We start from the raw sequence: 13,782 nt of genomic DNA, 5'->3' as shown, positions 1-13,782 counted from the left end.
AATGACTTATCACTCTGCTCCACCCTGTTCCAACAACCCATTTTTTAATGCTGCTTTCTCTGTATCTCCCTTGATCTCACTCGATTTCACATTTTTCTTTGTTCTTCCCTCTCTACTGCACGTGATGCATAAACAATGTCTTTAATGTAAAACCGAATGAAACTCAGAGCTATTTTTTCTTTGAACACATCTACTGTACAGGAAAACGGAGGTGATTTAATCGTAAAAACAGGGAGAAGGAGACTGAGTCTGACTGTGTGTTTGTGTTTATAAGGCTGTCACCAGGAAAGGCCTTTCATGTTGGTCTCTGTGTTTCAAGTTTTTTTGCTCAGCCAAGTCATAAAAAGTACAAGAACTTGAGAAATATAGGAGAAACAAAAGGTATTAAAAACATCAAATGAAAATCAGGATTACAGAAACATTGAAGTCATTAGTCAAACAAACTTTTAAAGCCAATCATAACCACATTTATTCATTTCGTTGTTTAATTATATTTCGTGTACATTTTATCTCCAGTACATTATTGTCTAAATATTCTTTCAAACACTTCAACACATGAAGGTTATTACATCTACAAAATTTACTATCACTAGATCCCTTATTTCAAACATTCATATTTGTATCCTTGATCTAAGTAAATGAGACCTAGTTATAAGAAGCTTATACATTCAAATAACTTGGATAACTCTCCTTTTAATTGGGCCTTGGTTTTAACTGGTCCCTCTAGTGCTGTCGCAACAAGTACTGCGACAGTACTAGAGGGGGATAGATTTTGCATGTCGAGTTTTGGTAGTAGTAGGTAGTAGTAGGAGGTACTGTACTCTGAAGAGCTGGGTCAGGAGTTTTTTAAAGGTAGAGAGGGATGCCCCTGCAAACTGGAAGTGCGTTCCACCAACAGGAGGACCACAATGGACATAAGGTAAGATATGCCAGTATAAGGGCATCCAAGTAGGTGTAGATGGACAACATGCAGTGAGAGGCATAGTCGTCCAGTATACCGTGTCAACACTATACAGAAATTTTCCCCCTTGTACTGACTGACCTTTCTTTGATTGCATATCAATAGTTCAGTCAGGTAGCTACCAGTTAGAAATAACTATCAGGATATGTTTCATACAAGTGTATAGTTTAAATGTGGCCAGAGTGTGAAAATAACCCCTGAAAGCTGAAAGAGTCCTTCTTCTCTGTAATACTTCTTTAAAGTTATTCCCCACCTGATATCAATCTTTTGAGTAGTAACAGTGGCATGTACAATGGATTGCAAAAAACAATCTTCTGCTGTCTATAATAAGTATGTTTCAACACTCAGACTTAAACATATGGCCGGAGATGCAGCTCCTTGAGCAGCTTTGAGGAAGCCAAAATGTCAAACTACTCCCTAAAAAAGCCTCTAGAGTGGCTCATCTAAAAGACATACAAGCTGGACTATAAAAGTGCTGCTTAACTAGTTGATCTAAAAATGATCTGACAAAAAACTGAACAGCTACATCAAATTTATGTTTGCAGAAAGATGGGGCAGTCTGAAATGGAAAAAAAACCATTTACTCCAGTGTGTTGATTCCTGTCTTTGATTGCAGCGTTGCCTTTCAACCTTTCTAAGAGCACTTCAAAGCATTTATCTGTCCATTAGGTCCTCTTGATAGAAACCTTGAGAAAATCTTTGCCTAACCATTAAATCTTAGTGTGCAATAGTGAGATGTTGCGTGCGTCTCTGTATGGTTACATACCAGACAAAAGAAGAGACACAAGTTTAATTTTGAAATTATGATAGTAATAATAATGATTACTTGTGCTGTGTTAAAGGAAAAAATGTCTTTTCCTTTGTTGAAACAGGCAGCAAGCAGCTTAAAAGGATGTCTTGGGTGTTTCTAGGAAAAAGTACTTTTTTGTTTTGTGAAAATACCACAAATTGGATATGAGTGAGCGTCTTAAAGAGAGTAAAGTTGAAGGGATAGAAGGTTCCATTTATTCCAAGCCAGTCACCACGATTCCCCATAAATTATGTTTGTGCTTTATGATGTTTATTGATGTTGGTGTTCAAATGGTTTAAAATCTGACCTTATAAAGAACTTCTGTTCAGACTGTATGTTTAACTGATATAAGGAGAATAATTTTAAAGAACTATTAAACCATTAAGTCTGAACTACTGTATGCAGATGCAGTACATTAGATGAAAAGATGACAAAGAAGAGTCCTGTTTGTCACTTTGAACATACATTACAGAGACATCCTGCATTGTGTTTTACAAATCAACATTTGTGGATTCAAAAACTGTCTGTCTTGGATTTCGATGTCTCCCTCATTTCTTTCTTTCAACCCTTCTCATTATGTTCCTGCTTCCTCGGCGGTGGTAATGTTCATGTTAATGACTCTGTCTTTAGAGAGATTGTTGCCGTGAGGTGAATATGAGTATAATGTGTATATGTAATGCATGTGTAATATCTGGCCTCCTCTATCTCAGTTCCACTTCTCCGATGATTCAGTTTTCTGAAGACTTCTGAACTTTATGACATACTGCAAACCTATATCAGAATCTTGAAACTGAGTCTTAAGTTTTGCAAAAACTATAATGTGAGAAATGAGAAACAGGAGATGTAAATAAAAATAGAAGCCAGACGTCTAGCATTGCAGTGTGCAGTGATTGTTTTTCTTTAGTGAGAACTGGAAGTGAGAATTTGACAGTCTTGTAGTCTTTTCAGCATCATTCATACCAGTACAACACAGCGGAACATTTCAGATCATGGTTGTAAAATGTTTGTATTATAAAAATCTAATCTCTATAGGAAAAACATGCATTGCAGACAATTTTGGAACTCACAAAATATGTTGAATGTTCAATGTTCAATATAAAAGTAGTGAGTCCTTTATACAGCCCAAACCCATGCTCTATCTTATGTTGTTGTTCAGGGCCAGTTAAAACACCAATCTTGTGCGCCAAGGATTAGATTAAAACAGCTTTTGATTTATCAGTCTTTTACACTCCACTATAATTACTTTGCAAATTCATTAAATTAAACTCAAGCTGTACACTAGAAGTCGTTGCCGCACCAACCAATGATCCTAGGCTTGTTTTTTTTAACAGCTGTCATCTGAAATTACAGAATTTCATCTCAATATTTTTTGAATAAATATTAAGTTAAATATTATTTTTGGATTTTTGATTATCAGTGTGTGTCAGCTTCAGAAAGTGGATTGAGACATTTAATTAGAGGACCCAAAGATTATTGTTTCTGGTTCTGAAATGTGTTTGAAAGAGTGTAGGATATATACGTAGATATGGAATAGATAAATCTAGTTAGATAAAATTAGATTTATTTCATTTTTTAAATTAGTTTTCACCCATTATATTACAGTGAAGTCACTGATGGGCTACACAAAAAAAATATTTACAGCCCAAATATTTCATAATACTGAAAATCTCACATACAAAACTGCATCATCTATGTTTCTGGGGAACTAACATGTGAATCCTGCAATTTGTAAGTTCCTTTTAGTACTAATTGTTGAAAAAAAAAAACCCAAAAAACCCCACCAGTCCTCTAATTGCCAGAAAAAAAAAGTGGAAATCAGATCATCCTTTCTGTTCAACAAACCAAATCCAAATCCATGTGGTTTGCAATATGTTGCTAACAAACATACATATAAATACAGGATATAATATATACTTTGTCCAACTATGAAAAGATCACAAAACCAGCAGAATAACTAATGACAGCTATTAGTTTTAGACAGATATTTTATTCTCCTTTCTGGTTTGGAAATTCAACATGGAGCTAACAAAGCTTGAGCATGTTATATGACGGGGACTACAGTATGTACTATTTCAGTGCAAGAACACACACCTACCACCAGCTGCAGCAACGCCACCCAAACCATAAACAAATATAAGGTTGTGTTTCCATAGAAATGTGACATCGTTGCCATGGTACAATACTTGCAACAGAGACAAAAAGACTATTTTTGTCCTTATGGGGATAACCATTGACCAGCATCAAACCTGGATCCATCCTAACACTGACACCTGTATTAATGATGTAAAAAACAACCTTGTAATGATTGTTACCTACACATTGAGGAAAGGCACACTCATTATTCCTCATGCTGAATTTTTCATATTGGATTATAATTGTATCTTTACCCCTGTTGCAGAAAAAAAGTAAATTCTGAAATAATTTCAGCATAGAAAGTGACACTGACTGGGACAAGTGACTCCAAAATAGATAGGAGGATAGATGGATGGCGTTAAGGAGAACAAGGGCTGCATCCTGGTTAATTAAGAGACACATTGTATAGTCTAAAGAAACTTTAAAGTGTAACTGCAACTTCAAATTATACTAGTCCCCCCTTCTTAGCAAATTTATAACAGGACAAGCATGGCCTCAACCAGCCATGAGCATCTGCTGTCAGAATCTCTGTGTCCGCACTACAAACACAGAGACTCTACCGGAGCTTTGAGAGTCACTGGAAGCACATTCATAGCTATCGACTACAGGGTGCACAAGTCTGAATCACCAACTAAAATGGTAAGTAAAGTGTACAACATTAATCTTATTGAAAAATAAAACAATGAGTGGTTATAGATTAGTGTAATTGGAAGTCAGCTCTTTCAATACTGTTTTTCATAATACATAATTAAGCATGTAATTTATGTCTAAATTACATATCATCACTGTCTTTATTCAATACACTGTAGGACATGCTTCACAATAAACTACAGTTATTTAAATGTTGTCGAAGCAACAGTTACATCCAGGCATAGATTTTCTCTGATGACTGATCATTACTGCTCATCCATATCAAGCAGAATCCTAACCTAAAACGTCACATCGTCTTTTAAGTCTCTTTGTTCTGTTGGTATAAACCAGACCAATGAAGCAGCAATAATTGGAATTTCCGAAATGTAATATAAATAAGACCTGATACCTAGGCTATTTAAGAGATGATGAAACTTGGAATATTAATTGAAGACAAAACAATGTTTTGGCACTGCAAATAAGCCATTTTTTAAGTTAGCTCAACAAAAATATCATTATCATTATTAATTATTTATTAGAATTTATCAGGAGACTTTCCAGCAATCTCAGGGACTGAGGGAAGAAAGAAAGATTTAAAAAGGGACATGGACACCCTGACAAGCTCTGAAATAGTTGATCCCACACTTTTCATAGTGATTATCCTTAGATCCCCAATGCCTGGTCCATCTCTTTCAAACTAGACAAACTCCCCTTGTCACACAGGTTTTCTGTTACAACCTGAATCTTTAAGTCTAAAATAACCATAATGACAATAGCTGTACACACAATTAGTTTGAAAAGTAGTGCTCTTCAAACTAATTGTGTGTACAGCTATTGTAGTTGGTGCCCCATTAAAAGGCCTCCTGAAATACTGAATAAGCAGTGTGGGAGATTTTTAGCAGTAAAACTTACACAACTTTACAACATAAGTCTTTTGATCTTGAAAGTAGAGATGCAAGACATACTGTATAATAGGTGATGTTTTCCTATTTTAAGTCTATGGCCCGAGATCATCTTAAACTTAAGATATGCTTGTTAAACTTAAAAAGTCCTAGTATTTTGTCTTCTTTTTTCATTTATTCTTCAAAAAGAAAATGTTTCAGTCTCTAGCTTTAAATAATGTTGCTGTGATCAGTTGGCAATAATAAATATGCTGCAATTTCAGCTGCTGTATTCCTGTCTTATCTGTATATGACTAGTTCTCATATATTTTACAGTCCAATATTGGACTGCCTTAAAAACATGTTATATTCTTCTGCATTTCTGCCATGTGCTACAACTATATAAATGCCTTAAAAGAGGGACTAATGTATCCCTGAAGGTGTAATAACAACTCTCTTAACTGCACTACTGCGGGCACTAAGTGTTGGTACTGAGTTTGGGTACTGTTGCTATAGCCTAGCCCAACAGGTACCCTGAGACTTCCTCTCTAATTTTTCACACTGTCATTTCTGTGATTCTGTCTCATAACAGAGTAGCTATTTGTCAAATGTGCCCTGATAATTGCATCTTGAGAAAGTTTCTTCAAAAAGAGGGATGGGATTAATCAAAGACAGGCCCACCAGGTTTATTGTTTAAGGAAACAGAGAGTCTTAAATAAAAGATTGTGGAGCAGAGTCATAAATAATCTGGTCCCTGTAGGGGAATTCTACTTTCTATCAGCCCTGTGCCAGGTAGGTCAGATTACAGGGTCAGTGACTTAACAACAGGGACACAAGGCAGATACCTGTCAACACATGGCCTTGAACCCACTTGTCCTACTATCAATTGATAGCCCAACTGAATTAAGCTTGTGCCATTTATCGGTCTATGTGTCCAGCTCTGCAATCTCACCACTGCTAGTCAATCTTGCAGTTTAATTCCTCGGTGCATCAATCGTTTCCTTTTACTCCATGAGAAACAAAAGACATGTTTGAAAGTTGATCTCAACAGACTCTAATTTTTTTTAAAATGCACATGAGAGTGGATTTTCAAATGTAAAAAAAGTTGTCTGGGAGTCCAAGGAAAACAAGGAGACATGGTCTGGACTCCAAGTTAATTAGAGATAAATAGATAGGACCAATCACCAAGAGGAGCCAACAGGAGGGACAGTGGGGATAACAGTATGTGATTAATATGCCTGGCGTGTGTGTAGTAATCACATTGTGATGACTCACAACAAGAATGTATTTTAAGGTCAAGACATTGTTTTGATTCAAATTAGATTAAAACTGAAATAAAATTAAGGTAAGGGTGGTAGTTATGCTTGTAGAGCTTATGGTTGGGTTAAAATAGGCCTCTGAGTAATACATATAAGTCAGTGAAATGTCCTTACAGTGTGCGTTGATGTGTGTACACAAGGTTTTATTTCCAGGTTTCCTTTACAGTATGTCCTTGGGATGGACTTCAAACTACAGTCAACTGTAAACCACCATAAGGTAGCTGGTACTAGAAACTGAGGACTTATTTTAACAGAAGTGTGATAACTGGATCAGAGAAAACCCATGCTGAAAAGGTGTTTTGAAGATCAAACTGGAAAATTTGAAGCACAGAATTGGTGCAAATTGCTGTGGCATGACTGGAAACTCAACCAACCAACAGGGGAAAGAGACAAAGAAAGCATCATTGCAGAAGAGAAATAGAGAAACAGCAATGTTCATGTGCCTGTATATCTGAATCTTTGTACGGGATATGATTTCCTTGTGTGCGCAAGACTAGACTTCCATGATGGATAAGTACAGTGTAGTATACAAGCTATAAAGGTATTTGAGTGATAAATATATGTCTATTTGTATGACTGTGTAAGAAACAGAAACAGACACGAGAGAGTAGTTGGTGTGGGCAGAGAGAGTGAGTCTTTCTACCTCAAGCAGCTGTACTCTGACTTTGTTGTATGCCTTTAGCCAGCGAACTTTGGATGGAGAGCAGGGTGGAGGGCCATCTTCAAATAAACTGAGAAAGTTAAAACAAAAAGGAAAACAAATTCAAAAAGACACATTCATAAATGTAAACATTAAGCAGTATCAAAATGGTGGTCTGTTCTGGTTTCATTCCAAAATCAATCCCCTGAATTTTGCAGTGGTAACACTATCTACAGTATGAAGACCACATTAATAATGCGTTATAACAGTATTCATAGCAAATTATAATGGATTCATAATGCTTTATGACTACACTCAAACACCCATGATGCTGTCTGATGCACTATGTCAACAGCTATAAAACATTATAGATGTGACATAATGAATTATAACTACAGATGTCTTATGGATGTGCTTGACTAGTTAGAAACTAGAGGTTGACTGATATATACAATATATTAGGACTACCTATACTCACCTATACATGCACCTGAACAACCAACTGTATTAAGAACTTAGTATGCTATAATAGCCCGTGCAGTCCAAGACTGCAAACCTAGATGTCTACTTTTTTACTTACTAGTTTTTAGTCTGTGTCTTGATATCATGATTGTCCAACATTGGTTTGGGCAGGATGACCGGAGAGTCCTTCCAATCTTTGTTACAACCAGGCTCTGGTAGTGGATGCAGCTTATTCTCAGTCTCTTCCTCCTCGTCCTCATCTTCTTTATCCAAGGTAGATGGCTGGCTATTAAGAGGTGGACGAGGACCACTGGGATCTCTGCGCTCCTCAGGTTCAGAACTAAGCTGGGAGCTGATCGGGCTAAGGTTGCCTGATGAATCAAAGCGACTGCTGTCTGGTGGACTGTAGGAGAATGAGATTGTTATTTAAAATATAGTGCTGAGATTTGAGAAAACAATAAGCAGTTAAGAAATTACTGTAGAATTGAAGGGTTTTATTCCAAAATTCAGTACTTAGGAAATTACATCTTGAAAAGAATGTGTGTTTCGAAAAATGCATAACTGTAGCATTATTATAAAAGAAAATGCATTTTTCTTTAGATTTTTTAAATCTTTTTTACTTCGATTCTAAAAAGGAGTTTCACCTTTGAATGGAGGACATTAATTTTGGAATGAAACAATTCAATTCAACAAGAACTGGGGGTAAAAGTCATGGTAAAAGCTCATCAACATCAGAACAAGGAAGACAGCCAAACAAAACAAGAAGAACTACCAGGGTTTAATAGGGAAGGCCGAAGGAATGAGACTAAATGCATTTCAAGAGAGGGTTGCTATCAACACTGGGAGGTCCTCATCCATTTCAAAGATATGTGGTAATACTGCATGTTTAAAGCATTAACTGCATGTTGATAATGACATCAACTATAGCCCCAAAGATTCTGTCTAAATGCCTGTGTGAGTGCAGAATACAGAAACCTTTTTAATTCACCTACTTGTACTACAGAACATTCACAGGATCTACTAATGAATGTACCACACTGTACAATGATAAATGCACACTATTCATAATTCTTTAACCTTTTAATAGGATTGAAACGAAAAGGTTAAACACTCTGTTAGAGCAATGGTGACACACTTAACCTGTCTGATAAAAAAAACTTAAGTAGCTGAGTGACTAGAAAAGCACTGGGTGGCTTCTGGGTGATTGAGACTGCTAACAAGGAAAGTGGTTTTGTGCTTTAACTGGCATGATTTACTTTGTCTTGGGTGTAGGCCAAATGACTTCTCACTGTTCCTTTTATTGCAGTGTCCAGCCTGCCTCTATGGTGTGTGCTGCCACACCATCATAAATCTATCAGAGTTTGATTCATATAAACAAATTGGCTGAGGCTTAGAGAATAATTCAGAGAACTGTAGGGGACAAAGAAAGGAGGGGCTTTATACACGCTTCACAAGTGAAGAGCTAATAAATAAAGACCATCGGTTTCTTCATTCATTGCACTTCCATCACTGTCAGTAAAGCTATTACTGAGGTACTGTAAGTACAAATAGTTCCAGTGCATTTACACATAATAGTGAGCACCTTTCAAGCATATGTGATCATTTTCTTTCCTGTGGCTTTGATGATTAAACTCGCAATATCAGATTTAATAATTGTGTTTGGTTGAACTAAATCTAAAAAATGCTTAAATCTTTAAGTTCTCTAAAGTTAAGTTGTGGGATGGGAAAGGGAACTAAGACAGTCAGAGATACTAATGTCAAATGTGTGGTACATCTGTCTACATTAGCATGATAAATGAGCTATACTATTTATCATACAAATTCTACTAGCCTTTTTGCAGCTTCCTTTGTCAACAAGTCCTTTGGTTGCTCTGTGTCCAAATCTGCATGCACGGTGTCAGGTGTGTCAGCTACACTCCTGTCTACTTCAAAAAGGGTGACCTTTATCTGGGATTTATCCAAGTCTTCTTCTAGGGAAACTAAGTGAGAGGGGAGGCCAGACTGTGGTGACTGTGCTAAAGTGTCGCAGCTGACTGTATCACTAGCATCTGCACTTTCAGTTTCTCCGGAGCTTGGAGAAGGTTTCTCAGACTCTGGCTCATAACATTCATCTGCAGGTTTTGGGCTTTGGGACTGTGGTTGGACTGAGACCACCGGAGGGGGAGATTCAGCTTTGGGAGGGTCAGGTTTCCCAAACATTGAGCCAAGTTTCATGCCAAACACAGATGATGGCTCTTCATTTCCAGTTGGTTTTTCATCCTGGAAAATACCAGATGAAAGGTTTTTAAAACCAGAAAAGAAACCACCCTCTGTCTGTGGCTGTGGTGCCTTTTCACCACTGGCTGGAGATGGAGTGGTGGAGAAAAGGGACCCAATAGATGATGTGCCTTCAGCAGCTACAGACATAAAGCCAAATTTAGGAGCAGTCAGACCTGGTATTTCAAGTATGCCCTTGGATTGAGCGGCTAGGTGTGGTGCACCTTTGTCAGACACTACTGAACCTGGCCCATCTAAATTTTCAGCATGTTCATCTTCCCCTGCTTGTACCTCAGGCAAAGCAGGTGTCGTGGTGGATTCAGTCATATGACTTTCTTCTGCCTCTTTTTTGTCTGTTTGTTCAGCTTCCTCTACTAGTCCTTTTTCAGGAATCTCACTGTCCTCAGGGCTTTTAACATGTCCATCCCCAAATAAAGATGCCTTCTCTGTATCTGCCTTTTCAGTGCTCTCAGAGACAGTTACCATCGCAGAAGGATCCCCTTGTCCCGACTCTGTAACAGACTGCTGATATTCCTCGGATTTAGTTGTTTCAGACCCTTTGAATATACCAAATATATCACTGGTAAGGGATTCTGTAGCAATACTACTTGGAAGTCCAAAAAATGAGCTTTTCTGTTGTTGCTGTGGTTGACGAGGAGCAGGTGATGATCCAAAAAGTGAACCAGGTGAATTTGAAAAAAATCCACCAACAGTTGGTGATTTGCTTGGAGCACTTGGGGTAGAAAACATAGACATAAAGCCAGAAAATGGAGCTGGTTCAGGAGGCTTCTGTGGTTCGGACTGCCTTGGTCCAGCCATTCTTGGTCCAGCCATTCTTGGTCCAGCCATTCTTGGTCCTACCATTCTTGGGCCCCCCATCCGTGGCCCTCCCATTCTCGGTGCTCCCATTCTTTGTCTTGGTGGGCCCGATGGCCTGGCCATTCCTGTCGGGGGCTGTTGCTGTGGTAGGAGACTAGCAGTTCCCAAAGATGGATCTGTTAGCCCCACAGCTTGAGATATCATGATTTCTGATGAGTTAAAACCAACAGTTTTTTCTTCATTTGATGAGGACACTACTGTAACAGAATCATTACTTTCAAAAGGTCTCTCTAATCCATGTGCAGGTCCTTTACTAGCTTCTCCAAATTCTAATTTAGTCTCAGTTGGTTGCTTTGCAGTCTCATCAGATGTGACTTTTAGTTCTTCAATTGATTTTGATTCTGATTCTGAAATTGCAGCTTCTGCTGCAATTGCAGCCACTACAGAATCTGTAGTACATTTCTCTGTAACTGCTATCATTGAATCAGCAACAGTTGCCTCTTCAGATTGTTCCATATCTGCATCATCTGCTTGTTTATCACCAACAACTTTCGAAGGTTCCTTAGTTAGTTTTTCCACATCTCCGACTGCTGTTTGTTCTTCACTAGGAACTTTAGAAGGCTTCTCAGTTGGTTTTTTCATATCTGCAACAGCTGTTTGTTCTTCACCATCAATTCTCAAAGACTCCTTAGTTGATTTCACACCTCCAACTGCAGTTTGATCTTTACCAGGAATCTCCAGACACTTCTGAGTTTGTTCTTCTACCTCTGGAGTTGTTAATTCCCCTTCAAGAACAGCTTTCATATGTTCCACTCCAGTCATAGCTGATGTTTCATTTTTGTCAATATACTTTGCAATGCTTTCTGACATCTGCATATTTTCAGTTTTTACTGATGGGCTTTTGATGGCAACATTGTCAGTGTTATCATCTTTGCTCTTGACTTCAAACGTATAGGTTTCTAATTCATCAACTTCAGCATCCACTATATCTTTCTTTTCTTTATATTCTTTTTGAACGTCTGACTGTTCTTCGCTTACTAGTTTTACAGCTTGTTGATCCAGTAATGTTTCTTTGTTTAGTAGATTACTGGTCATGGTTTTAACCACAACTGAGGCAGTATGATGCTGTTGCACAGTGGCTATTTTGTCCACCTCCAGATATGGATCTGTTAGTGGAACAGAATTTCTAGTGGTATTATTACTGATGTCCAAGTTTGAATCATGACCATCTTGGCATGCCTGCTCTATTTGGAGGTCCACCTTGGCTGATGATTCAGTGTGAGGCCCAGAGAGCACATTTTCCATTGGATCAACAAAGTGATCATTTGCTTTTTTAGAAAAATCTTGACTGTCTGCGTCTGGGTATTTCACTTGATCCAAGGCATCCTCCTCCTTCACAGGAACAATTATTTCTGGCTCTGTCTTGGTTTCTTCTATGAAAGACATTCCAAATACGCCAAACCCAGTTTTCGAATTGTTACCATCAGAATTCCCACCAAGCGAAAACACAGAGGAAACTTTAAAAGTGCCCTCTGATTCAGGTGGTTTAGAAGCTTCAGGATGTGATTGTGTTGCTTGCTGATTTTGTCCACCAAACATGGAGAGTAGTCCTTTTCCGGAGAGCTCTAAACCTCTGGGTGGTGTTGTAACTGTTGGTCCTGGTGGGGGTACTCTTGGTCCTGTTTGGGGCTGGGCACTAGGACTTCCAAACATGGAAAAGAAACCTGCACCAGATGTTTCTTTTTGTGTAGAAGAACCTGAGGTGATGCCACCAAATATAGAAGATCCAGTGGAAGGTCCTCTTGGTGTAGCACTACCCTCAGGATGAGCTCTGGGACTGGGTGGTTGCTGAGGTGGAGATGCACTGAACATGGAAAACAGGCCTTTGCCTGGAGGTTCTTTGGGTGAAGGACCTCTAGGTCGCACACCTACACCAGTTGGACCCCTTGGGCTAGCTGGTGGCTGACAAGTGGATCCACCAAACATAGAAAATAAGCCTTTGCCCTGGGTCTCTTGTGGGGCTGACAGTGGTGTTGTTGGATCATTGGACACGGGTGAAGATGGGGCATTTGACCCACCAAACATTGAGAGTAACCCTGTGCTGGGAGTGTCTTTGGAAGATGACCCAGGAAGAATGCCACCAAGTATTGATAATCCAGTTTGGGAGGTCATCTGCTGTGGAGTTGTGGTGGAGCCACTAAACATAGAAAATAAGCTTTTTTCTGGTTGCTCATCAGGCTGTCCACCCTCAGACTGGTCAACCTTGACAGCTAAACTTTCCCCCTTGGAGGTTGGGGTTTTCTCTGTGGGAGGTTTCAGAGAACTGGGTTCAGGGGCAGATATGGTGACATCCCTTTCAGTTTTGTCATGAAGCTGTTGGACACCTTTAGCTGAATTTACATCTGAAGCTGAAGTCGCCATAGTTTCAGCATCTTCTAGTGGTGCTGGCACTAAAGTTGTGTTTTTGACCTGGCAAGCCAGATTACTGAGAGGCTGAACTACTTCAAGCACTGTTACATTTGGAGTTGCTGATTGTCTGTCCTTAGAAGACAGCTCAAGTGGTGGGTTACAAACATCAGTAATCTCTGCTTTATTGTCTGAGAGGGTAGTTTCTATGGTTGAGCTTATCTTGGTCAGGGTTTGCTGTGAGTCATGTTCATCTACATGTGTACGATCTGAAAAAATATCAGAAGGTAAAGACTCCTTACAATCTGGTGGTGTTACTGCAATGGGAGTGGTATCTTCGGAATACTTCACACAGACTTCTGGCAGTTCAGTTTTGTTATATTCACTGAATGTATGTTCAGTTGTTTCTTCTTCTGGTGAACTTGCTGCTGAGACAAAAATATGGGGTAATCTAATGTAAGGTTTTAGCTCACTTGGTTCAATTT

General features: G+C 38.7%; 1 protein-coding gene across 1 annotated transcript in view; it reads right to left on the bottom strand.

The window, feature by feature from the left end:
• LOC109139006 (protein unc-13 homolog B) overlaps window positions 1-13,782 on the bottom strand; it is a 105,410-nt gene that overhangs the window by 34,049 nt on the left and 57,579 nt on the right. Inside the window, exons 10-11 of the mRNA XM_027273847.1 lie at window positions 7,935-8,219; window positions 7,358-7,445 (exon numbers count right to left, since the gene is read on the bottom strand). Of these exons, the coding sequence (XP_027129648.1) occupies window positions 7,358-7,445; window positions 7,935-8,219 (373 nt within the window). The remainder of the gene's footprint in view (window positions 1-7,357; window positions 7,446-7,934; window positions 8,220-13,782) is intronic.

This window comes from Larimichthys crocea, chromosome III, assembly GCF_000972845.2.
Source record: "Larimichthys crocea isolate SSNF chromosome III, L_crocea_2.0, whole genome shotgun sequence".
NCBI classification, from domain to species: domain Eukaryota; kingdom Metazoa; phylum Chordata; class Actinopteri; family Sciaenidae; genus Larimichthys; species Larimichthys crocea.
This window is presented reverse-complemented; position numbering and strand designations above follow the sequence as displayed.